A 25,343-nucleotide genomic window follows, 5' to 3' on the forward strand; every position below is an offset into this window, starting at 1 on the left:
CATATATATATATATATATATATATATATATATATATATATATATATATATATATATATATATATATATTAGACTTTAAATAAACATATATGAAATCTGATTTCCTTATGTATTCGTAACATTGGTATCATTGTATTTATTCCGAATTCATATGTGGCTAGTCTGTGTTTGCGGTGCTCTAATCAAAAAAGAAAAAACATATGTTGTCATTAAGTCACGAACGAAGAACACATTCACTATGTATGAATGTTTTGAATTTTTAAATTTTATTTGGATATTAATGATTTTATGAATTTATGTTGATAACCTTTTATTATGTTAATTACTTTAATCAATTTAAGACTTCATGTTGAAAAAACCTCATTTATAAAAATGGGTTGCTTATTTCTTAAACGGATTATATGGGTTGCATTCGACTTACTAACTTGTAAACCCACAAACTTATATACTTAAACGTGTTACATGAGTTGGGTTGGGTTCAGGTTTCCAACCCGCCAACCTATATGGTATATCGATTGCCAAGGTTTTGCCGGATCTACTTCACATCTTCCAAATCCGTATCAAAACGTAGAAATTTAAGCAAAGTAACACCCCAACTTTCACAAATATTCCCTGATGTTTATGTCTATATATACATACATCAAATATATATACTCTTGTACAAATTTCCCTTTAATTTTAATCAAAACATCTCAGTAAAATAAATAAAAGAAAACCAAGTATGTATCACATCATCATCCACTTTTCGCCCATTTATCTTCTTTTCTATCTATATTTACCTCTTACTCTAGCAGTCACGGTGGTCATCAGAACGGCGCCCGATGCGGTACCCCTTTCCTCCTGCTTGAATTCCGGTGATTAAATATCGGTGGTGTCCCCGGAGACATATTGTTGGTTCCTTCCTCATCACCAGAGCTGACACAACCTCTCAACAGTTCACCATGAAATTCATACCCATGGATCATGTGGTTCATCTTCAACGTGAAGCTCAGCTTGCTATCCCCACGTTTGATGCCACCAAGCTAAAAAGAAATAACAAAATCAAACCAACATGGAACCAAATCAAGGTGGAATGAAATGAAACCACAAGTCAAGAATCATACCTTACAACCAAGAGAACAGAATCGGAAAGCATCAACAAGGCTCCGCCCACAAATCTCACAGTGGTGGGTGACGCCTTTTCCTGGCCTAGCCTGAGGACGCTCGTTCAAGAACACGATCTTGGCGCTGTTGATAATGTATGTTTGAACGCATGATATGTCTAAATATCTTTGAATCTCATTCACCCTCACCACGTTATGATAAGAGGAACGCCGTATCTATTCAAAATTTTAACATCCTAGAATTTGTTACACTATGTTCAGAGTATGCCATGGATTTAAATTTTTAAATGATGTTTGAAAGTTGATTAGTTACCTGAACAGTATGATGATTTTTATGATGAATCAAACAGTAGGGACAGATGGCATTCCCACAGCAATCCAAACAGAACAGATTGCATTCGCTTTTATTAGAATCTCCATGGAAACGACAGGTTGCAAAGTAGTCAGCTCTTAGCATTGGCATCAACCATGAAGGTCCAAATTCTTTAATCTCCATTCTTTCCACCTAATCACCCCAATAATTTATCATATCAGATCTCATAACAAAGGGGGAGTCACAAAGTAGAACGAAAGTAAAAAAAATAAAAACTAATAATGAATGTGCTTGTACTAGCATCAAAGAAAAAGAAAGAAAGGGACCACTAGTTTTTGGAAGCTGGGGTTTCAATCTATAGACTGCCTTTCTTCAAAAACCCAAATCAAAAAGAAAAAAGGAAAAACAGAACAAAAAGAAAAAAAAATCGACATACCCAATTAATTCCTAGGATAAAGAAAACCCGACATTCGATGAATCTAAATTCGGAACAACATATATACATATATCTTATTAACAGCAAAAACAGAGGCGGTTGAAGGATATGAGTAAGAAAAAGACAATGAAAGCCAAGAATCGATAACCTTAGCATGTGTAAGAAAGAAAAGAAAGGCAAATACCTTTGAGACTGAGGAATGACGAGACAAATGAGAAGAGGCTTCTGGAGTGTATGAATTGAAAGGGAGACAACGAATAGTAGAGAGAAGGAAGAAACGCTGGAAAGGTATTGAAAAGTACTAAAAGGAGGCGGTCATCATATCAGAAGGAGCAATACCATTTTAATTTTGATAGTCAAAAGTTTCATTTACCACCCCTCGACTCTTGGTCAACCCTAGTGGTCTCATATCGTACACGAGACTTTCGTACCTCCAAATCTTTTTTAACATATTTTCCATCACATTATCTTTTTGTCGGTTTTTACCTAAAATTATATTGAACTTTTTAACATGTGTCTTGAAAATACATCTAAAAAGCATTTAATTGTAAAAAATATTATTATAATTAATTAAATACGATAAACATCAATTATGTGTAATATTATTAAAATTAAATGTAAAAATACATTAATTATAAAGAATATTATTTACAATCAACATTTATCAAATTTAATTATGGTAATATTTTTTATAATTAATATTTCAATTAGTGTTTCTTATAAGTATCCTTAAGGTACATATTAGAAAATCTCAATTATATTTTATGTTTATTTATGCTTTAAATCTATATTTTTTTGGGTTTATTAAAGTCTTTATATTTAGTAGAAATTAGAGAAGTGTCCCCGCTTTGCGGGGGTTGGAAGTCTTTCAATGAAAAATGTAGGGAAGTGAAATTGTTTATCATATGAATGTATAACAGCTTTAGATTTTGGGAATACTAACGAAATGGAAGGAATGGTTAATTCAATTCCATCCAGCAAAAACAATTTTTTTTTCATTCCAATGGAGTCAATGATTCCATTCCATACCTTCAGCTTCTTCTCGGCTTCGTAGTCACCAACTTCTTTCACTTCCGGTTTTTTCTCCACCCTAAAAACATCACCCTCCTCTTCTTTTTGTTCCAGTTTTCCCTTTTTACCTTCACGACACCATTCGCATTCACCTCTTTCTAGGCTTTATCTAAATAATACATTAACTTAACAAATTACTTAAGTATGTCACATAAGGTTATTGAATTTGAGCTTTCTAAGTAATGCAACAGGGGAGATGCAAGGGAATATGAAAAAAGGAGGAAATTGTGGATTAAACTCAAAAAACCGTGATTAATAATAGTATATCTGGCTGAGAATGATATAAATATGATGTCTTTCTTCAGGTAACAAAAATTTTAGTAATGTGATGGTAAGAAGTGAACAGATTTGCCCCTGAAGATGCACACTCTATTCTCTAAAATAAACATATTACAAATGTATTGTTGTTCTTGTTTTAATTAATTAACACTCAATACAAAATTTTTACAAATTTGCCCCCAATTCATTCTCCTCTTTAATTTCCGTCACATTTTTAAATATCTTTTAAGCATTTTTTATTCAAACACTGAACAACACCTTAAGCAGATAAATAGTTAAATAAATTACACCATAATAATAATGGGCAAGTCACATTTGATAGGAATAAGACATATTGATGGACTTTTGAACATGTGTGAATTGTTTATCAGTAAATTGGTGGATAGAAGAGAAAAACCTACTTGCTTAAAATACATTAGAAAACATATGATGAAAGGTTTTGCAAATATATAGAGAAGGTATTTGACAAATCCAAAGGGTGTTTTACCAAAAATTATAATGACAAAACTAAAATATATTCTGATACAAAGGCATAAAAACCAACCATTTGAGACTTGATGGTCAATAAATAGATAAAAAAATATCATTTCCAAATTTTCATATATACACGATCATTTTTGTTCCGTTCTATTTTGGATTTTTCTATACAACTCACAGAACAACAAAGAAGCAAGGGTATATTCATCCAAAGCACCGACCGATGAACATAACGATCTAATACAATTTCAGTTAGACCCTACGATTGTGTAAATGCAGGCTATCGATCCATCGGGACCATTTTTGTACAATAGGATGCCATGTAAAAAGTAAAATATACAAAAAATTCAAAACACTACCTGATGTGATATTGATGCAGGGAAAATGCGGATGTTGTGTTCTTTTTTACCTCTAACAAGAAAAACAAAAGGAAAAAAAATACTCATATAAACAACTAACAATATATGAAATATTCAAAACAACAAAAATCTGAATATAGTGTTTACAATGTAATAAACTTATTTGAATGTCCAATCCAATGCTCCTTACAAATTGTATGTATATCCAAAGTTTTTTTACTACTTCCATTTGCCTTCAATAATTCAACAATATCCACTACTCCTCCCCCTGTAGTCGTATTCGCGGTCCTTTTCCAAGTCCGTATCTTCACAATCCCTATGATTGTAAAACTTGGGATTCAAGTTTCATTAAAATTCAACATATTTAGTAAATTAGTTGTTATAATATACAAGTTCTACCGTTTGGTATCAGATTGTATATTCCCTACACAAGATAGTAACAGATATTCATCTCAAGACACAATTAAAACAGTATCTGATTATGATGGTTAACATTCAACAATATTACCAACTTCATATGGTTTCAAAATATTGACCTAACTTCAGGGCGTAAGAGCAGGATTGTCGTCTGTTACGGATGAAAGGAACTGTGACAACCCAAAAATTTCTTTTATCATACAACCACTCACTTCGATTGAAGTCAAAACTGTGTCTGCTAACTTTCAAAACTTTTTGGAATAAGTTTGAGTGTTTTTAAGTTAGCGCTTCAGAAGATATCACGAGAGAGGATACCCTAGGGTTTATTATGTAGCAATAAGTGCCCAAAACTTCAAGAGTTTGGAGTTTACGGTCCAAAATGGTATTGGGACCGTAAACCCTAAAGACTGTATAAGTGAGACTTAGATATTTTATTCACTTTTTCACATTTCCAAGACTAGAGCTATTTCTCTCTCAAATATCATCCCATTTTTCTTCAAGATCTTCAATTTGTAAGTGTTTCTAGCCCTAATATGTTTAGATCAAGTGTTAAACATCAAAAAATCATCCAAATACCCCAAGGAAAAGGTGTTCACGGCCCAAGATCCTCTTGGACCGTGAACACTAAAAATGAGGCCAAAGTGAGGCCAAAGTGTACCTTATGCCCCTATAGGCCTTGGAACCAAACATAGAAACTACCCTTGACATGTTTAGACCTTGGGAGCAACAAGAAATGTGACAACCCGGAAATTTCTAGCTCACATTTTTCATTCTTATCAAAGTTAAACTCGTATTTAGCACTGTTTGGAGTCAAATAAAGTGTTTAAAGCCTAGTATAAGCAGGGTAGGAGTTGTGGGATAAACATTGTGGGTGTATCGCCTTGCATTTGAGCCAATCACACCAACACAAGGTGTGTGCGACCATACACCCATCCCAACCGCACTCTCCCTCCTATATATATTCAACACTTAGCCATTTGGAACACTTTTCTACACTTCTTCAAAGCTAGGACCCGAAATCCTCTCAAATATCATCCAAATCTCCTTGAGGATCTTCATAAAAGGTAGCATCTTTAGCCAAGAACACCAAGAACACTATGTATGTATGGCCTCACACACATGCTGGCCGCACATACTGGCCGCACACGTCTCCTGGCCGCACACACACTTATAGTGTGTGTATTGACCGTACACTCCATTGTGTAGCCAAATACCCCTTATATGAAATCATTTATGGTTGTAACACTTCAATATAAGTGTTTACTAGTCCCTAAGGTGGTCCTAATTCAATAATTAGTTATTTTAAACACTAATTGTATTCATATATGTGTCATATATGTTAAATAGGATCCGTGTGTGTGTTCAAGCCTTCACTTGACACCTATCATCCTGTACAATCTGTTCATTCAAACCACTCACTACAGGTGAGTTCATACCACTTAATCAATGGTTTAAATGCTTTTATGGGGGGGGGGGGGGGGGGGAATACAAGTTGAACAATTATAGTTATTATCTCAATCACATGTGATTAATAACTACCAAACAAGTGGTATTATTACTTATTAAACTGTTTACCAAACTGTTTTACTTCAAAAAGTTTTACAAACTCTTTTACTTGTCAAACACTTTTACTTAAACTCTTTTATACATATATATTGTCAAATGCATGCCTATATATGTATAGTTATATAAGAAATGTTTAAAGGACTTAGGAAGGCTAGCTCGTTTTAATTCTTTTTCCTTGTTTGGATGTGGCTTTAAGGCATCGGTGATCCGTCTGAAGGTGGTTTAAGTATTAATTGTATATCCTGTATACATATATAGTCATAAAACTTCTTTCATTCAGATCCATACCTTTGGGTAGCAAAGGTATTCAATCATGATCATACATTGCTAGTAAACTACTATAGGAGTAGTTTAGGAAGATACTAATACTAGTACTAGAACAATGAAACATAAAATGAGTCAGTTCATACATGAGTCAAGAGATACAATGCCCTTGGGTAGCAAGGGTATACAAACATGTTAACACTATGATGAGAAACAAACAATAGACATTATGATGAGAAACAAACATACAAGCTAGACAGAGAAAGAACACACAATACAGCTAGAGCACATATACATTACTAGATGCCTTGGTAAATGAGCATCGTAAATGCGCGTCGTCTCTCTTTATGACAGGGCCTTCCTTGACGCGCATTTGCACGTCGTCTGAGCCCTTTACAATGCGTAATGAGCATCGTAAAAGGTTGTTTTTCTAGTAGTGCTTGGAAGTTGTTTCTGCTTGCCCCGGGTGGCGTGCCCTTGCCTTGTCTCTGATTGTTCCCATAAGCACACTTGCAACAGGCATTGTATTTAGCTTGAATTAGTGCCCTATACTTACCAACAGCAGGATTATCAGAAGTAACTAAGTTAGAAGCAACAGATTCAGAGTTCAAGGAGACATTGGTTTGACAATCATCAGAATTTGTAGACCAACAATTAGTTCTATTCTCCTTGTCCTCATCCTCTACTACTTTACATGCATATGATGTAGAAGCATCAGAAACGTTCGCCTAAAAACCCGCAGTATGCCTAGATGGTTCAGTCTTAACTGGAGTTGGGATAGGGGTTTGGCCATACTGAGCAGACATTTCTTCCTCATTGGTCTCAAGGGGTGGGTTATAGTTGTCATTAAATGGAGGTGGAACACTATCATACCGTAGACCCTTATTTTGATTATCTTCAAATTTTAGTTGTTTTTCAATCATTGATGCAACTACCTCACTTGACACGTCAAATTTCTTAAGGTTAAATTCGACATCATTATATTTAGCTTTCAATGCATCAACTTCAACTAGTTAATTTGGCCATTTCCCTTTTAACATAGTTGTAAATTTCACATTTATTACTATATTCTTCTTGAAGGGGTTTTGACATTTCCTAAGTGTATATCCTTCATATTTAAGGTACTCATTTTCTATTTTTAATAAATCATTTCATTTACGAAGAAATTTAATCGTAGCTTCACAACATTGAGAACACGAAACTTCATTGACCGGGATGTTAGTGGAACTCATTGTTTACCAAAAATGCCCTTTCACTAAAAACTCAAAAGTCAAACTTAAAAGTCAAATTTAAAAAATCAAACTTAAAAGTCAAACTTGAAAAGGAAAAATTAAAACTCAAACCAAAAGGCTAAATTTGAAAATATGAAAGTTAAATGAGAAACTCAAAGTTTAAAGTCGAAGGTCAAACTTGGAAGTCAAAGTCAATTTTTAAGGCCAAAAGTCAAAAATCAAAAACCAAAATTTTTGGGTAGAAAATGGAATTTTAAAATTTGAAAATTTTGAATTTTTGGGCTAAAAGTGTTAAAATGCGAAACTAGAACCGAAACAGGGAGCCGTTTTAAATTAAATTGAGAAGGAGAGTAACACGAGGCAACCTAGCCCAACTGGTAAGGCGGTGGACTTAGAGGCAGATGACCCGGGTTCGATACGTGGTCACGCAAAAAAAAGTTAATAAATGCTGAAGGCGAGGACTATGCGTGCGAGGACCAATCACGTGTTGGAGCCTGCTTGCCGAGAACTATCCGAGAACCGAACACGTGTGAGGTGTGCGGCCGAGAACGTCCGAAGCCGGAAACGCTACTGGGTCGCGAACGCTTCTTCGATTCGGCCGAGAACCCTTCTTCTGTCCGGCCGAGAACCCTTTTTTCTAATCGGCCATGAACCCTTCGGAAATTTCGAAAAAACAATGTTTTTCACCTATTTTTGCTTCAAAGCTCGATCAAAAACTCGTTTTTATGAAAAATCTCAAAGAACAAACCCCAATATTTTTCAAAAATCTGTCCAAAAACAAAAAAACTCCTCAAGAAAAAGTGAAAAAATGCTACAGATCTTGCGAATATGATTGATACAATCCAAGCTCTAATATCAATTATAAGTCCCAAATTTGCTTAAGGTATCAATCAGATTCAATTGTTGATGCGGAATCCTAATCAATTGGATGATGCAAGTGTTGGATAAAATATCTAAGTCTATAATTATATTGGGTATGTACTTGACATGGTTTAGCAATGTCCATTTGAGTTGCATGACATCAGAACAATTAGATAGACAAATGAGAAAAAGAATACTTATGGTTTGTTAATATATTAAAAGTTCTAATATATTAATATGATTATTTAATTATTATTGATAAAGAATTAATTTGTAATTAATTTTGTGATCAATTAGAGACTAATTAAATATATGAGGATAGATTATGTAAATCTTTTATTCTTATGTAATGGGCTAAATGTCCATGATTCACTAGATTGGACTAGGACCCATTGGGTGCTCCATGGATGGTCCATGGAGGTTATGAACCCATGGATCATGGAATATGAAAAGCCATGCACATTAGGGTTTACAAGGAGTAACCGTACATGTGGAACACTATATAAAGACCTCATTACCTAGCAAAATTGGTACTATGACTATTGGGTGAGGGCTAGCCGATTTTGTGATCAAAGTACTCTCCTCTCAAGTTATTCTAAGGGTTTCTGGTGTTGTGTGAAACATTTGAGGCACACACCTGGGGTGCTAGGCTCAAAAGGTCTTAAGGAATCATAGACACACAAAGGTATGTCATTCTACTAGTTTTTATATTACAAGTTCTCCATTGTATGCTAGCTAGGATGTAAACATTGGAAAAATCGAATTTTCATAAATATTAGAGAAAATATAGATCCAGGGTTTCTAGGGTTGCGTGTACACCATAGGAGTGTTAAAATACTCAAAACCCATTAGTGGTATCAGAGTCTAGGCTTGCTTTCTTGATATTTGATGGAAAATGCTTGCAAAAAAGTTGATTTTCTTCCATTTTCATAGTGAACACGCCGAGTCCATGGGGGAACTCAACGAGTCCATGTGTTTCTTCAACCTACTCATCGAGTAGGTTACTGCACTCGATGAGTAGATGTCCCTGTGTGTAGATTTTCGAGTTTTGCTGCTGGAAATGGACTAGAAACATTACCCTAAATTGTTTTGGTCTTATAAAACTTGTTTTTGATGGTGTAATGGTTATTCTAGTCCATTTTCAATGGCTATTATCAAAATTTCAAGTTTTATAGGTATGATTCTTGAAATTGTTGATATGTATATTCATGCTTATGCGTTTATTAAGATCATAGGAATTATGTGCATTTTGTTTGATGATATGATTCTTAATTAAAATGTTATTGATGGAGTCCATAATTTGTCCTCAAGTTATGGATTACCAAATGTCACTTCTTTAAAAGTTATTAAAGAACCTTAGGTTACATAAAGATTAAGAGTCTTCTTTTTAATTAACCATTAAACTCATAAGTTATGAATATGAAAGGTTTTGAATAGTTTCAAAACATGCCCTCAAGTTTTGGAATTTGTAAAGTCACTTTAGAAAACTTTAATTGTATACCGTAGAGTTTTAAAAGTTAAAATTCAACCCTTGTAATATATAGTATTATAAGTTAATAGTGTATATATATATATATATATATATATATATATATATATATATATATATATATATATAAAAGAGCAAGTCAATTTTATCGTTCGTAAGCCTCATTCAGGAAGTCGGTCTATAAGGGGGGTATAAGGTTGTTTCCTATAAAATGACAGCTTAATGGGTGTCCACACTCACCCACCGCTTCCTAGACTGGTGGAGGATGGTTAGCCGATGGGTAGGAGAAGGACTATAATTCTCATTAAAAGTATAATGAAAAATATAACATAAGTAAACTTTTTTTTAAATTCCCAATCTTAGTTACTTTAGGAAAATGTTAAACTAGTGCTATCCCATGAAATTACACTTGGTACCTTACCAAGTCGTTAATGGAGTGTGTGTGGGTAATCGGCACACTAACATGGACTAGTTAGAGTGGAAAAGGGTGACTTAATGTTTATCATAGATCGGTGCAACGCATGTGGGTAACCGGCATATCGATTAGGTGATAAAGATTAAGGGTACCAAGTTAATTTGCATGGTTATTCACACCGTGTTTGTGATCCTCGGCATCCCAGTCACAAACTTGAGAGGTCACAATAGAGATTGAAACATGCTAATGAAAAGTTCAATGAATCTCGAAAGAATCTAGGAGTTTCAAAACAAATTAAAACCTAATAATTTATTTCGTTTTTCATGGTGGAAATTAGTTAATCGTCATTCGCCTACCTTCAAATATTTTATAGCTTAGATTACGACATCCCTCTTCCAAGTTATAAAGTATTGTGTTGCATCTTAGACTTAATATTACGTTTGGGTGTCTTATTAAGGATCCTATATCTAATCTATACTTGTCTTTCTTCTTTTTCAGATGTCTTCCAATAATGTTGCTTTTGGATCAAATCCCACCGGCTCCTTCTCTCTCATGAAAAAGTGTAGGAGAGTCATCTTCAATGGTTCCAACTTTATGGATTGGATCCAGAATATCAGGATGGTCGCTCGTTACGAGGACAAGGAAATTGATGAGTCCACTGCTACTCCAGAGGAGATCGGTGAGTTTAGGGTACATAAGAGAGATGCTACCATAGTCGCATGTATCATGTTGGCCATAATGACCATGGAACTCCAGAAGTCCTATGAGGACTTTTACCCTTTTGAGATGCACATGGATTTGATGGACCGCTACCATCAAAGTACTCGTCAAGAGGGGTATGATATCATCTCTTCCATGATAACAAGCCGAATGAAGGATGGTGAATCCATAATGGGCCACTTACAGAAAATGCAAAGCTATGTGGACCATTTGCTGAAATTGAATGTGAAATTCCCCGAGGAGTTGGCTATTTACATCATACTACATTCTTTACCTACTTTTTATGATCAATTCCGAATGACATATCACATGAACAAGGACGATGTTACAATCAGCAAACTTCAAGGACTTTTGAAGACCACCGAAAGTGGTCTCAAGGGTAAATCGGTTGTTACCACTCCTACTCCTAATTTCGTCCCTGTCTTGGCAATCGTGCAAAGTAGAGGGAAGAAGAGGAGAACCCCTTCGAAGGCTACCAAGGGAAAGTCCCTTGATGGCTCCTCTTCAAGTGGAACCAAAGGTGGTTACATCACTCCTTCTTCAAACCCTAAGGAAGCTCAATGCTTCTATTGTCTAGACCTACCCATGGAGGTATTTACACTATATTGTCTAATAACTCATCACATACTACTTCTTGGTTTCTTTATATAGGTTGCGATATTCATATTTGTTCTGATTTGCAGGGCCTAAGAAGAAGTGAGGATGTGGAGCACGGAAAGATAAACTTGATCATGGAGAATAGGAATGCTTCACTTGTCACCAAGATTGGAGTTTATTCTTTGTTGCTAAGTACTGGGTTAGTGTTAGATTTGAATAAGTTTTGTTACTCGTCTGAAATGGCAAGAAATATTATTTCATTTCATGGTTTGTACAAACAAGGATGTACTTTTTCATTTGATAATGAAGTTGGTGGTATTAATGCCTTTTATAATAATGTTCTTTACTTTAAAGCATTACCTTGTGATAGTGTATATGAAACTGTGTCGGTTGTAGACAACTTAGTAAATAATGTATTACATATCAATTCTTTCACTAGTTTGGAAAAAGCATCCTTGTGGCATTGTCGTCTTGAACATGTTAACAAGAAGCATATATGACAACTCTAGAAGGCTGGAGTCCTTGAGTCATTTGACTTAAGTTCAGATGATAGTTGCAAGTCTTGTTTACTTGGTAAAATGACAAGTCACCCTTTACTGGTACTTGTGTTAGGGGTGAAGTTTTGTTGGACCTCATACATAGGTGTGTGTGGACCCTTGAGAACCACCACAAGGGATGCTAGCCACTTCTATGTGACCTTTACTGATGATTATAGTATATATGGTTATGTCTACTTAATCAAGAATAAGTCGGAAACCTTTGAAAACTTCAAAGAGTTTAAACAGGAAGTGGAGAATCAGTTTGGCTGGAACAATAAGATGCTCCAATCTGATTGAGGAGGAGAGTATCTTAGTACAGATTTCCTTGGCTATCTTAAGGAATGTGGAATTGTTTCACAATTGACACCTCCCATAACACCATAGCTTAACGATGTGTCTGAGAGGCACAATCGAACCTTGTTAGACATGGTCCATTCCATGATGAGTCGAGCTTCATTCTGGTGGTATGCCTTAGAGACTGTCGCCCATATCCTTAACCTAGTCCCTGCCAAGAAGGTTGCCAAAACACCTCACGAGATGTGGACTGGGAGAGTTCCGAATTTGGACCACATCAAGATTTGGGGTTGCGAGGCTTTTGTGAGGCGTGAGACTCAGAATAAGCTCGAACCTCGTAGTAAGCGGTGTATTTTCATCGGCTACCACAACATTCTTTTGGTTACCTCTTCTACAGACCCAGTGAGAATGTGGTCTTTGTGGCAATGAGAGGGGTCTTTTATGAGAGAGAGTTTATAAGCCAAGGAAATAGTGGGAGGGAAATTGACCTTGAAGAACTTCAAGATTCAAGCGGTGAAGGAACCTCAAACACTAGCAATTAACCTGAGGATGAAACTCCTGTTGAGCGGATATATGAGTCTGTGCCTCTGAGGCGTTCCACAAGAGTTAGGAACCCACTTGAGCATTACTATGGTTTTCATATTACTAAAAAAGGTAATGCATTTATCAGTGATAGCACACTGGTAAATTTGGATGAGCCTAACAGCTTTAAGGAAACCATGGTAGGCCCCGAGTCCGCCAAATGGAAAGAGGCTATGGGTAACGAGATTCAGTCCATGTATGAAAATCATGTTTGGAACTTCTTTGACAATGTACCGGGTCGTAAGACGGTCGAGTGGAAATGGATCTTCAAGAAGAAGACCAACATGGATGGGAATGTACACACTTAAAAAGTGTGACTGGTTGCGAAGGGCTTTACTCAAACTCTGAGAGTTGACTATGATGAGACCTTCTCACCAGCAACAAATATTAAGTCTATTAGGGTTTTGCTAGCCATAGTTGCATTTCATGTTTATGAAATATGGTAAATGGATGTCAAAACCGCTTTCCTTAATGGAAGGTTGGTTAAGGATGTTTACATGAGTCAGCCAGAGGGTTTTGTCGATACAAAGCACCCTAGTAGAGTGTGTAAGCTAGAGAAATCTATCTATGGGCTAAAACAAGAATCTTGCTGGTGGAATCTTTGTTTCGATGAGAAATTCAAAGAGTTTTTCTTTTCGAGGAGTGAATATGAGTCTTACGTGTATGTTAAGGTTAGTGGGAGTATAGTTAGCCTTTTTGTATTGTATGTGGATGACATACTTCTCATAGGAAATGACATCCCAACCTTGCAGGAGGTTAAATCCTAGCTTGGGAAGTGTTTCGCTATGAAGGACCTTGGAGAAGCTGCAAATATCCTAGGGATAAGTATATTGAGAGATATGAGTAATGGACTAATTGAACTTAGTCAAAGTACCTACTTGGATATGCTGCTGAAAAGGTTCAACATGCAGGATTCCAAGAAATGTAACTTACCAATCTTGAGTAACGCCAAACTAAGTAAGATTCAATGCCCGAGTACAGAGGCTGAGATAACTGAGACGAGCCGAGTTCCATTTTCTTCCGATGTAGGCTCAATCACGTATGTTATGACTTGTACTTGACCTGATATGACCTTTGCTTTGAGCATGGTCAACAGATATCAAGGGAATCCGGGCAAGGCTTACTGGACTACGGTGAAGAATATTTTCAAGTACCTACAAAATACTAGGTACTGGGTCCTTACCCTTGGTGGGAGTGATGACTTGAGAGTAGTGGGGTATAATGATGCTGGCTTCTAGACTGATAGGGATAATTTCTGCTCTCAGTCGAGATGGGTCTTTACCCTAAATGGAGGAGCAATTACTTGGAAAAGTTTCAAGCAAGAAACAATAGCTGATTCAACTTGCGAGTCAGAGTACATAGCAAAAAGCGAGGCGGAAAATGAGGCTATATGGCTAAAGAACTTCATTAGAGACCTTGGAGTTGTACCTGCTATTAAAGAGATTATGGAGATTTTCTGTGATAATGAGGGTGCAGTTGCCTTAGCTAAGGAACCAATGGATCACGGCAGATCCAGGCATATCAACAGAAAATGCCACTTCATTAGGCATTGGATAGAAGAAGGACTCCTCATGGTTAAGAGGGTGCCATCGGATGAGAACCCAACAGATCCCCTCACGAAGGGACTGTGTAGGGTTAAGCATTTGCAGCATGCGAGGTGCACCAGTCTGAAGGATGATATTAGTTTTACAAATTAGATAGTTATTTCTGAAACTTATAAAATTTAAATTGACATTTGATGATTAAATAAAAGTTGTTGTTTATTTATAAGTAAAGTGTCGCTATCTTGTGTCAAATATTTACTATTGTTTCAATTTTGCATGTTTTGACTTCCTAAATAATTTCTTTATTCAAATTCTCCATAGTCAGTCATATGTTGGAAGTAGATATGGATCAAGACTGCCATGAATTTGGCTTTTAGATGTCTAAGATGTTGTACATAGTAAAAGTTACTACAACATTCATGAGTACTCATAAGTTTTGAGTATTAGATTCAACCCACGCTCACTTGCATCACTTCATGGAATTTATCTCGAGTGGTCGTGAGACGGTAATATCATATAAGTCTTCAAAGCAAAAGATATGTGTTATTGATTGAGAGTTGGTTATGCATTGATTGTACGAAAACGCATCGGTAACTCGATGTTATAAAACATGCTTTTGTGCATAATTTAACAAGTAGTAGAACAAGCATATTAGTCAAAGTTTATTTGTTCCTTCTAGACCTTGGAGGATTAGAAGCGATATCTGGGACTCTCAATGATTTTGTTTTGACCTATGTATCGGGCCCGGTCAGAACCAAATTGATGTGTTCGATTAAGTTCTATGTCAAATAAATCAGAAATCAGGAAACAAACTGTTGGACAATAAGTACGAAATTGTTCCATGTATTTGTCTGGTTGATATCTAGAATAGAGGATTATATGATCCCTTTATCTTAAATGGCGTATCATCATCATCTCAGTTCCGTGAGACATTAAAAAATCTACGATTGTTGATCGGTTCCTGAAGTCATACCAGTAACTATAGTTATTAGACTTATCCAAGTGGGAGACTGTTGGATAAAGTGTCTAAGTCCATAACTATATTGGGTATTTACTAGGCCCGGTTTAACATGGTCCATTTGGGTTACATGGCATAGGAACAATTGGATAGACAAATGAGAAAAAGAATACTTATGGTTTGTTAGTATATTATAAGTTCTAATATATTAATATGATTATTTAACTAGTATTGATCAAGAATTAATTTGGAATTAATTTTGTGATCAAATAGAGACTAATTAAATATATAAGGATAGATTATGCAAATCTTTTATTCTTATGTAGTGGGCTAAAAGTCCATGATTCACTAGATTGGGCTAGGACCCATTGGGTGCTCCATGGATGGTCCATGGAGGTTATGAACCCATGGATCATGGAATATGAAAAAGCCATGCACATTAGGGTTTACATGGAGTAACGCTACATGTGGCACTCTATATAAAGACCTCATTAGCTAGAAAAAATGGAAACTAAGACTATTGGGTGAGGGCTAGCCGATTTTGTGATCAAAGTATTCTCCTCTCAAGTTATTCCAAGTGTTTTTGGTGTTGTGTGAAACATTTGAGGCATCACACTTGGGGTGCTAGGCTCACAAGTTCTTAAGGAATCATCAACACACAAAAGTAAGTCATTCTACTAGTTTTTATATTACAAGTTTCCCATTGTATGCTAGTTAGGATGTAAACCTTGGAAAAATCAAATTTACATGAATATTAGAGAAAACATAGATCCAAGGTTTCTAGGGTTGCATATACAGCATAGGAGTCTTAGAATGCTTAAAACCCATCAACAAGATCAAAATAAGAAGAAGGAAAAGAAGAATAAGATGAATCTTTAATGTTTATATGATTAGAATGATGTTACAACATACAAGATTCACACACACTTAGTCGCTTTTTGACCATTCTCTCCCTCTACCATCTAACATCTATTTATATGGAACATGGGTCGTGAACAGGTTCATGGCCGTAAACACCCACCTGGGTCGTAAAGTCTCCTAACTGCACACACCACATGGACGGATAACTATTAAAGCTTAGAAAAGTAAAGTATAAACAATATTTTTGACCCAACAGTCATTCCTTGACTGAGTTGGCTAGGTTGAGTCGTGATGAGTTGGAATCAGACCTAGTGAGCTCTCACAACGTGACCAAGGGCTGGTCACAACATGAGTTGACATTATGGGTTGTTTACTTTGGCTTTGGCTATTGACTTTTGGTTTGGGTTAACTTTTGGTCAAATTCTATTTTTAGAAGGTAGACTTAGGGTTTACCTTATATGGATTGATAGGAGGTGTTAAGCACCTATCATTTGGTAGGAGAGTTGTTAGATGTCGCTGACAGTTTGTTAGCTGAGTGTTAGTTCACCTTATGATTCTTATGAGTCTCCTCACTCTACTAGGGGATCGAAGGCACCGATGTCGGCCTATTGGCTTATGTCATATAGGAAGACTAGCAGGTGGCCCTTGGCATTTGTATGAAAGACCTAAATATGGCTCCCGACAAATTATATGCAATACCAGGGACTGAACCCTAGCAGATATATGTAGTATGCTCGTTGTCTCTAGGATAGTTGCATTGAAGACTAGGAGGTGGCTCTTGGAACTTATCTGTAAAACCCACAGTTTGGCCCCCGGCCTGGCAAGGAAAGCCCATGATACGACTCATGCCATAATGGTGAGACTATGGTTGGCACATAGCGATATATATTGTATGTATAATATATGGTATTTTAGGGAACTCACTAAGCTTTGTGCTTAAGGTTTTATGTTTATGGTTTCAGGCACCTCAGTTACAAAAGGGGAGGGCCCAACATGATTGCACAACATATCCTAGAGGTTTCCACGTAGACAAACTATGATTTTTTTACTTTGATGTTTAAATAGTATATTCACCATAATTGGTTTTCGAACAACCTGTTTGTATGATTTATTGTTTTGAAAATAAATTTTGGAACGTTACAAGCAACATTGAGCTATCAACAACCCACATACAATGTACTATAAAAGTAACACGGTAGCAAAAGTCACGTTACAGACAAGCATAAACCTCTATATGTTACAACATAAAAAGTTAAGTACAACGTCAACCTAAACACAAATTCTAAGGTCAATTATCAGCTTATGATGTAAAACCCTAAATTTTGACCTAAAGTTAACTTAGGTAAAAGTCAACGATTAGTAGTCAACTTAGAAGACCACCACACTACTGCAAGACCCTAGCCTTGTCGTGGTCTAAAATAGATCAGTTGCAATCCTCGTGTCCGCCACATCGTGGCCAACTACTTATTTACTCCTTATTCCTTTAAGACAATTGCGTAAACTTTTTAGGAGGCTTAATCGTGCTAATAGTAGCTATAAAAATCCTAAGTTTATGAATTTAGATATTACATGCAAGTTCCACTCCATTTTTGGTCAAAAAGGGCAAAAATGCGATCTTGTTTCATTGAATGGCCTTAAAACACACTTTTTCTTTAGATCCGAAGATGAAACACTCTAGGGATACATGAGATTATAAAGTTGCAACCTTTATTTTAAGTCATTTTCTCCACTTCCACCAAAACCATAAAAAATGGATTAAATTGCCTAAAATATGCTAGTTCTATGAAGTTAAACCATCAAGTTAGAGATTTAAACACTTAGAAAGATCCATGAAATACACAATATGTTGGACCTTCTGAAGAATCACTTCTCAAGCTTTAGTGGATAATACTTCTTCCTTCAAGAATGCTACCAAACAAACCAAAAGGCTTAGCGAAGAAAAGGGAGACTAGGGTTTTGAAGAACACTTTCCTGACGGATGGAGGTTGGGGTTGAAGGAACGCTAGTCCCATCATTCCTTAACTAAGGCTCAAAGTCAGAGCCTTATGGGTTTGAGCCCATGGTTGCACCACGTCGTGGCGCAAGTGGACACCAAACTATGGTGACAAGGCAATCACCACGCCGTGGTAAGCTTATCAGCACGTCGTGATATGGGCCAATTGACCGAACCCTACTCTCATTCTTAATACACGGACATAAACTTATACCAAACTTATACCAGGAATTCAGGTGTTATAATACCCCCTCAAACAAATGCTTGTGATTATCCTAATCAACCGTATTAATAAATTCCTATAACATGTTTTCTCTATTACATATTTTCTAGTACTATTGTTATTCTGGATCCAATAATCACTTGTTTTTTTTAGTTGCTTATTGAACACGTCCCAAATTCAAGTGGGGAACTTATTGAACACGTCCCAAATTTAAGTGGGGAACTTACATTTATTCCTTATTTGACTTTTGTTGTATATTAACATGCAAGCATGCATACTTTATATGATTGTTTCCACAAAGAAATGTATAAGCATCAAATAATCAGAAAAGAAAGATGCAATCTTTGTGTCACATCCGTGCCTAACTTAAAATTTTTACTTTTTGTTTTAAACTCTCCAAAACTATCAAATACCTCTATGATTAGTCTTTCTAAACTCACACATATAAGTTAATCCTTAAGATGCTAAATCAAATGAATGCCGAATTAACAATGTGTACAGTATTTAAAAATGAATAAATATTTGAAACCAAATATTATAAGTTTAAACGATAGATAATTAGGGTGGTTCAGATTCTCCATGAACCAAGTATGTAGACAAATAGTTAATAATTTTGGTCGAATTTTTTCTAGTATATGTTTCTTTATAGCATTAAACAATGATTTGAACCACCTTAATTACGTATTGTTTAAAATTACAATATTTGGTTTCAAATATTAATTCATTTGTAAGTACTGCAAACATTATTAATTTGGCATTATTGAGGGAGGTTTTACAATCATTTACCCATTTAATCACAACTTAATAGAGAAGTAAGCTTTTTTGATACTTTACGTGGTGGGTCAAACAAATCAAACCCAAAGGCATGCATGTAGCTCCGCCCCCACCAATCAGTTCATTAAAGCATCTTTGCATGATTTTTACTTGCAAACAATACATTAATCAACTTTTTAGCACCCATAAATATTCTTCTCTAATCCAACACTGAAACACACATGCATCTTTTAGTACATTGAGAAAAACATGAACAAAAGAAGCTCCTTCGGAAGATCCCAAACATTTCAACCAACGAACTCTGCTCCTTTAATGGCTATGGCTATGAATTCACCACCCCAAACAAAGTCTCTTTCCATTAACTTTCCTACTTCTCCTGATCAGTCTCTTTTTGGAGAACAGATGCATCACTTCACTCACTCCCACCATCCAATCTCTCTCGTTAACCTCTCGGAGCTCTTCACCTGTTCTGGCTGCAAAGAACGTGGCGCCGGCAAGAGGTTTTCCTGTCAGGAATGTGATTTCCAGCTTCATGATTTCTGTGCTTTATCTCCTCCTCTTCTGAAAGCTCACCCCCTCCACGTCCAACATCAACTTGTATTTCATTCCAAGCCAAAAACGGGTATGAGAGAAACGATCTCACTTGCACTCTAGCTTTTCTTCGCTAACAATTTTGTTTGAATTTTGATGTTTGATAATTGATGAAGGTGGGATTCGATGGCCGACTTGTAACGTTTGTGGAAAAGCCACGAGAGGCTTTACTTTCCGATGCAACTTCTGCCATTTCCAAATGCACCCATGTTGTGCTATGCTTTCTGACCAAATTAACTACCCATCTCTTCACAACCACCCCCTGAACCTGTTGCCGCTCTTAGCCTCCGATGATCAGCTGAACTCATTCTGCAGAGAGTGCAAAAGAAAGAGATCCGGCCGTCTTTATGGATGCAGGGTCTGTAACTACCTTCTTCATGCAGTTTGTGCTAAGGATATGATCAACGGGCTTAGAGTGAATGGCATCAAGAACTCCGAGAAGCCTAGCGTGCTAGGACCTGCCGTGCGGTTTGCATCACAAGCCGTTGCTGAGTTCATTGGCGGACTGATTGACGGTATAGGAGAAGGTGTGGGAGAGGCTCTGGTTCAGAACGTCACAAGGAGTGGTCGCCGTAATAGAACCAGAGGAATATAACTCGGAATTTGAACGTGATGCATAACCTACTTTCCTATTCAATTATATTAATTATTCATACATGGATTTGGGTGTTGGGCATTATTTACTTTGGAAAAGGTTGTAACATTTTCATTATAAATTTATAAATCCAAAGATGTGACTAAGTAAAGTAGAAAGTAAATGTATTTTAATATACGGAATCTTATTATTATGGATCATGATTCATGTATATTACCTTACTATACACATTAAAGCCTTCTATTTATAACAAGATAGGATATGTAAATAAGTTGTTAAAATGTACATGATTCATGTATATTACCTTATTGTACACATTAAAGCCTTCTATTTATAATAAGATAGGATATGTAAATAAGTTGTTAAAATGTACATAGGGATGTAGCTGATTCCAGAATCAGTCCAAACCGAAAACCGAAAAGCTATAAAACTTAGTGAATAACTACTAAAATAAACTAAATAACAATGTAGTGCATAGATGTTAAAATATTTTATCACCAACAAATAAACACTACATCAAATATATTAATTTTAACATATCTAGCGGGTATTATTTGATGACTCTTTATATGACAAGTATCATTTCCTCTAATTATTTCCTTATAACACCTTTAAGCTTAACCAAGAATCATCACTACAACTGTAAACCTCTGGATATACTTTATCCAAAGTCAGCACCGTTATTTATTACATGTTATTCATTTCATCATATTACAACAGAACATCCTTCTTTTTCTTCTTATTATTATTATTATTATTAAAACTATAGTACTCTTACTCCACAAATTATATAACAACGCATATCAACAACACAAGGTGTTTACTTGGCTAAATAGTAAAATAATTTTTTCTTCTATCTCTAGTCTCTGTTGCCTCTCTACTTGCTACAAACTAACACCTATTCAACAAATAACCTGTTCCTCGGAACTTGCCAATACTCACCATAGACTAAGTTCTATAACCAATTGTCACCAAATTAATTAAACTCCATAATACAACTTCCTGACTTAACCCCGCAAGTAGTTAGCTAAATCTTACACATCCAGTGACTATTGTAAATTAGGGTTCAGAACCCTTATCTTTCAGACTAAGTATTTCACTGTAAGATTTATCTACAAATTTTACAATCAAATTCGCAATAGAACCATATCATGAATTCTTGTAACATACTAGGGTCTAGCAACCCATCATAATTTATGCTAGAAATATAAGAACATAACAGAACAAGAGGATACCTCAGCCCGATCAACAGCTCATACCCCCGCGTTGTAGGACCAACTCCAGACCAACGATCCCATTAATCATCTCTCCAACTCTCCCTCTTTGATCCCTATGTGATCAAAACCTCTCAAACAAAAGAAAATTAAATATGTTTATAATTTTGTCCACTGTGCCGCAAAATCTCACACATCCGATGATGTGCGGGGTTCTTGCCGTATCACGTGTCCACCATTCTTCATGTGTTGCTCTCTGACTCATATGCATCTGTGTGACTCACTTCATCTCCTCACCATGGTGAGGACTTGGCCACACCATGAAGGGTTGTCATTGACCATTTAATTATGACTTTCGTTGGCTTTCTTGAAATACCAACACCCTTTTATCTCAACTTTGAACGGTCATAAATTTCTTCTATGAACTCTGTTTTTGAGAAAATTTATGTCCACGAAATCGTCATCATATCATATGACCTACAACATTCTTCAATTATATTTTTTTAAACACTAAAATCAACTCCATACTTTACTTTTCTTACTAATCTTGTAAATAAGTTGTACTCCTATTTACAATACATGTTATGAAAACTGGTATTACCAATGACACAAAAGCAAGGGAAGATGAGTGGAAGGAGAGTAAATTTTGTGATTGGTGTAATGAATTTGATTTTTTGTAGTTTTGTAATCCATGAATCGCCTTGTCAAATCAAACTAAATTTAGCCGCAACTAAACCACGTTGTGTCCTTTTTTTTGTTGATTCAAGGTCGACTCCTTCACTTTGTGCCCAATTTAGTGAGTTTTGTTGGAAAACTTGGTGTAGAGAAAAAAATAAAAATAAAGCACGGGTGGAGAAAAGCAAAAATGGAGAGAGAGAGAGAGGGGGGGGGGGGGGGGGGGGGGGGGGGGGGGGGCATAGGGTGGGTTTATTTGGAAGTTACTTTATTTTTTTATTATTAAGAAAAAGGCATACGATTATTGTTTTTAAAAACAGGTTTGTCATGGTTTTGGTTAATAGTTTTACTAAAAGTTATTATTCAAATTTCAATTACATTTTAGTCACATATTATTTAAAAACTATCACACTACAAACTGTTTTAACATGTTTTGTTATTGTTTCGCATAAAAAAAGTATGATAAATACTAGCTAATAATCACCGTAGATCATTGTGATTGTAAGTGTTTTATTATGAATTTTTTATAAAAAAAAAAAATATGATTATAAGTGTTTTATAATAACAAATTAATTTTATATGCATGTCTAAAATTGACGATTTTGAATATAAAAGAATAATATATGACTGTAAGTATTTTATTATGTCATTTTAAAAAATAATGTAACTAAATGTATTTTATATTCACATTTTAATTTTTATATGTATCTAAAAATAAAATATAGTAAAAAAAAAAAATGTGATTATAAGTGTTTTATGATGACAATGATAAAAGTGAAATATTTTATGGTGATAGAGTTAAAAGTGAAACCAATATTTGGAGGAAATTCAATTTTTTGGTCATCTAAAAAGTTTCATTTTTTTTATCTATATTGAAATTTCAATTTTTTTTTTCTTCTTCACCAAAAATTAATTTATTTTATTTTCATTTCTAAAAAAAATTACTAATACACTCGTTCTCTCTCTTTTTCTCTATTGTAGTCGATGCCTCCAAAAAACATTGGAGCACCCATTTTTTTCTCATACACGATTACATTCATCACTGCCCCCACTGGAACTGTTAGACCATCGACGTCACCATCCTACCCTGACTCCATTTTCCTACCCTAAAGTGATCTAACTTGAAGCGATCATCAATTCAAAGTTCTATTATGTAACGATGTAAATTTCAAACCAATTTTTTCATTTTTTTAAAACACAAACTTTTATACCCACCAATGTCTCAAATGTCAACATAAATCCACAATAAAAGTCAAATCCCATATTCTTCAATATAGTTTCGGGCAGGTGTATACAATCATGCAGGGTGCCTTCTCGCAGTCCTAAGAGGTACCTGAAACACATAACAATAGCCACTCGAGGTTAACTCAATATGACCCTCCGGTCAATGTGTCCCAATGGAGACCCTCCGGTCCCATAGCTCGGGTGGACCCGCTGGTCCTAACTCAATAAGCTCATATTAAAAATACTCAATATAAATCACAAAGACATATTACATGATATCACAATACTCAAGTAAGCACGTAAGACTCCCCGGTCACACGAAAATACCACTCATGGTAAGTATAGTTAGAAGACTCACCTCGTAACAAGCAAGTAATAATCTCGTACACGCATCTCGAACTAGCCTCTATCTAACACATACGATAATAATTTCTAATTAACACTTAAATCACGACTCAAAATAAATTAGGTTATTTTCCCTCTCTAACTCTTAGATTGGAAAAAAGACCATTTTACCCCTCCATGGTCACCATGACTCATGATTGACCAAACCCTAAAGTCAACAGAAGTCAAACTCAAGTCAACAGTCCATGTTGACCCAACTCGCCGAGTGCACCTATGTGACTCGCCGACTCCCCATTGTTCCTTAGAATGTCGCAAAAATCCAACTTAACTCGTCGAGTCACCCTTGTCTAGATTCATCGGGGAAAACCCTAGGCAACTTGTCAAGTCAACTCATTGACTCGCCGAGTCCCTTAAGTAAAAGTCTCATTCAGACGTTTTAAGGCAGATCTACCACTCCAAACTCTAGATATAGCCTCCAAAGGTTCAAAAGTCACATAAAGCTTCAATCTTTACGTTCATGCATGGCATATTTTCCTCATAATGCCACTACAAGCTCTAACTAAGGTGTTTAAGCAAACTAACTCTTTTATGGCTGAATAAAGTTGGGACCTTTGGACTCTATGGACCTCACAAGGTCCAGATCTGATGTCTCAATGCTTGGCAAGCACAAGTCACACCAAATTATCAAGGAAATATGGACCCCCCCCCCCCCCAATCCAAAAAAAGTTCCTCTTAAACAAGATCTAAACAACATAATGAGCAATGTGATGACTTTTACCTTCCAACAGAAGCCCCAAGTGAATAAATTCTGGATCTCACAGCCTTTCCTCATTTATTGCTTGAATCTAACTTCTTCTTCTTCCAATGATTCACCAAAACACTCAAAGTTTAGCTCAAACACACACATACACACACACACACACACACACTCTCTCTCTCTCTCTCTCTCTCTCTCTTAGCACAATGACCGATTAGGTTTTCACACAGGGGATTTGGGTAGCTAGTGAGGCGAAAATGAGGACATAAGTTCCTTTAAATAGGTCTCAAACCCGGGGATTTAGGGTTTCCTTACACAACGTCAACTCAACGAGTCAGCTCTCTGACTCGTTGAGTGGATCATTAAACCCATGTGATCAAATCGAACTCTAATCGACTAGTTAAACTCACAAATCGTTGAGTCACTCATGAAATCCCAATAATAAATAAGAAAATGAAATACCTGGGAGTCAGGATGTTACATATTACCTTCTTGTGTCGTCACCGCTTCAAAACAAAAACAAGATCCTATTGTGTGTTTAATCACAGACGCACTTTGGTAGTTCACTCAATCAG

At 35.8% G+C, this 25,343-nt stretch overlaps 2 protein-coding genes across 4 annotated transcripts; one reads left to right on the plus strand and one right to left on the minus strand.

Moving 5' to 3' along the window:
• Nucleotides 1-574: 574 nt before the first annotated feature.
• On the minus strand, nucleotides 575-22,147 carry LOC145030567 (protein RGF1 INDUCIBLE TRANSCRIPTION FACTOR 1-like). 3 transcript variants are annotated; one of them, XM_078978934.1, is made up of 4 exons: nucleotides 21,789-22,147; nucleotides 1,417-1,608; nucleotides 1,104-1,319; nucleotides 575-1,022 (listed from the first exon to the last, which is right to left on the minus strand). In XM_078978934.1, the coding sequence occupies exons 2-4, from the start codon at nucleotides 1,597-1,599 to the stop codon at nucleotides 807-809; spliced, it is 615 nt and encodes a 204-aa protein (XP_078835060.1). In that variant the 5' UTR covers nucleotides 1,600-1,608; nucleotides 21,789-22,147; the 3' UTR covers nucleotides 575-806. The 3 variants fall into 3 exon arrangements, with proteins under 3 accessions (XP_078835060.1, XP_078835059.1, XP_078835058.1); XM_078978933.1 differs by lacking the exon at nucleotides 21,789-22,147 and adding an exon at nucleotides 2,037-2,174; XM_078978932.1 differs by lacking the exon at nucleotides 21,789-22,147 and adding an exon at nucleotides 1,853-2,029.
• Nucleotides 19,562-20,704, plus strand: LOC145030566 (Cysteine/Histidine-rich C1 domain family protein). The gene is made up of 2 exons (XM_078978930.1): nucleotides 19,562-19,989; nucleotides 20,075-20,704. The coding sequence occupies exons 1-2, from the start codon at nucleotides 19,617-19,619 to the stop codon at nucleotides 20,551-20,553; spliced, it is 852 nt and encodes a 283-aa protein (XP_078835056.1). The 5' UTR covers nucleotides 19,562-19,616; the 3' UTR covers nucleotides 20,554-20,704.
• Nucleotides 22,148-25,343: the final 3,196 nt, after the last annotated feature.

The sequence above is a fragment of the Lactuca saligna genome, chromosome 2 (assembly GCF_052625555.1).
Source record: "Lactuca saligna cultivar CGN05327 chromosome 2, ASM5262555v1, whole genome shotgun sequence".
Taxonomy (NCBI): domain Eukaryota; kingdom Viridiplantae; phylum Streptophyta; class Magnoliopsida; order Asterales; family Asteraceae; genus Lactuca; species Lactuca saligna.

What these genes read in the sequence shown, in the direction of transcription:
- LOC145030566 (XM_078978930.1), top strand. Translation starts at nt 19,617, where the DNA reads ATGAACAAAAGAAGCTCCTTCGGAAGATCCCAAACATTTCAACCAACG. An exon ending in TCATTCCAAGCCAAAAACGG is followed by an intron (nt 19,990 to 20,074) that starts GTATGAGAGAAA and finishes TAATTGATGAAG; the next exon opens with GTGGGATTCGATGGCCGACT.
- LOC145030567 (XM_078978932.1), bottom strand. Translation starts at nt 2,008, where the DNA reads ATGCTAAGGTTATCGATTCTTGGCTTTCATTGTCTTTTTCTTACTCAT. An exon ending in AAAATCATCATACTGTTCAG is followed by an intron (nt 1,320 to 1,416) that starts GTAACTAATCAA and finishes AATTTTGAATAG; the next exon opens with ATACGGCGTTCCTCTTATCA. An exon ending in TCTGTTCTCTTGGTTGTAAG is followed by an intron (nt 1,023 to 1,103) that starts GTATGATTCTTG and finishes ATTTCTTTTTAG; the next exon opens with CTTGGTGGCATCAAACGTGG.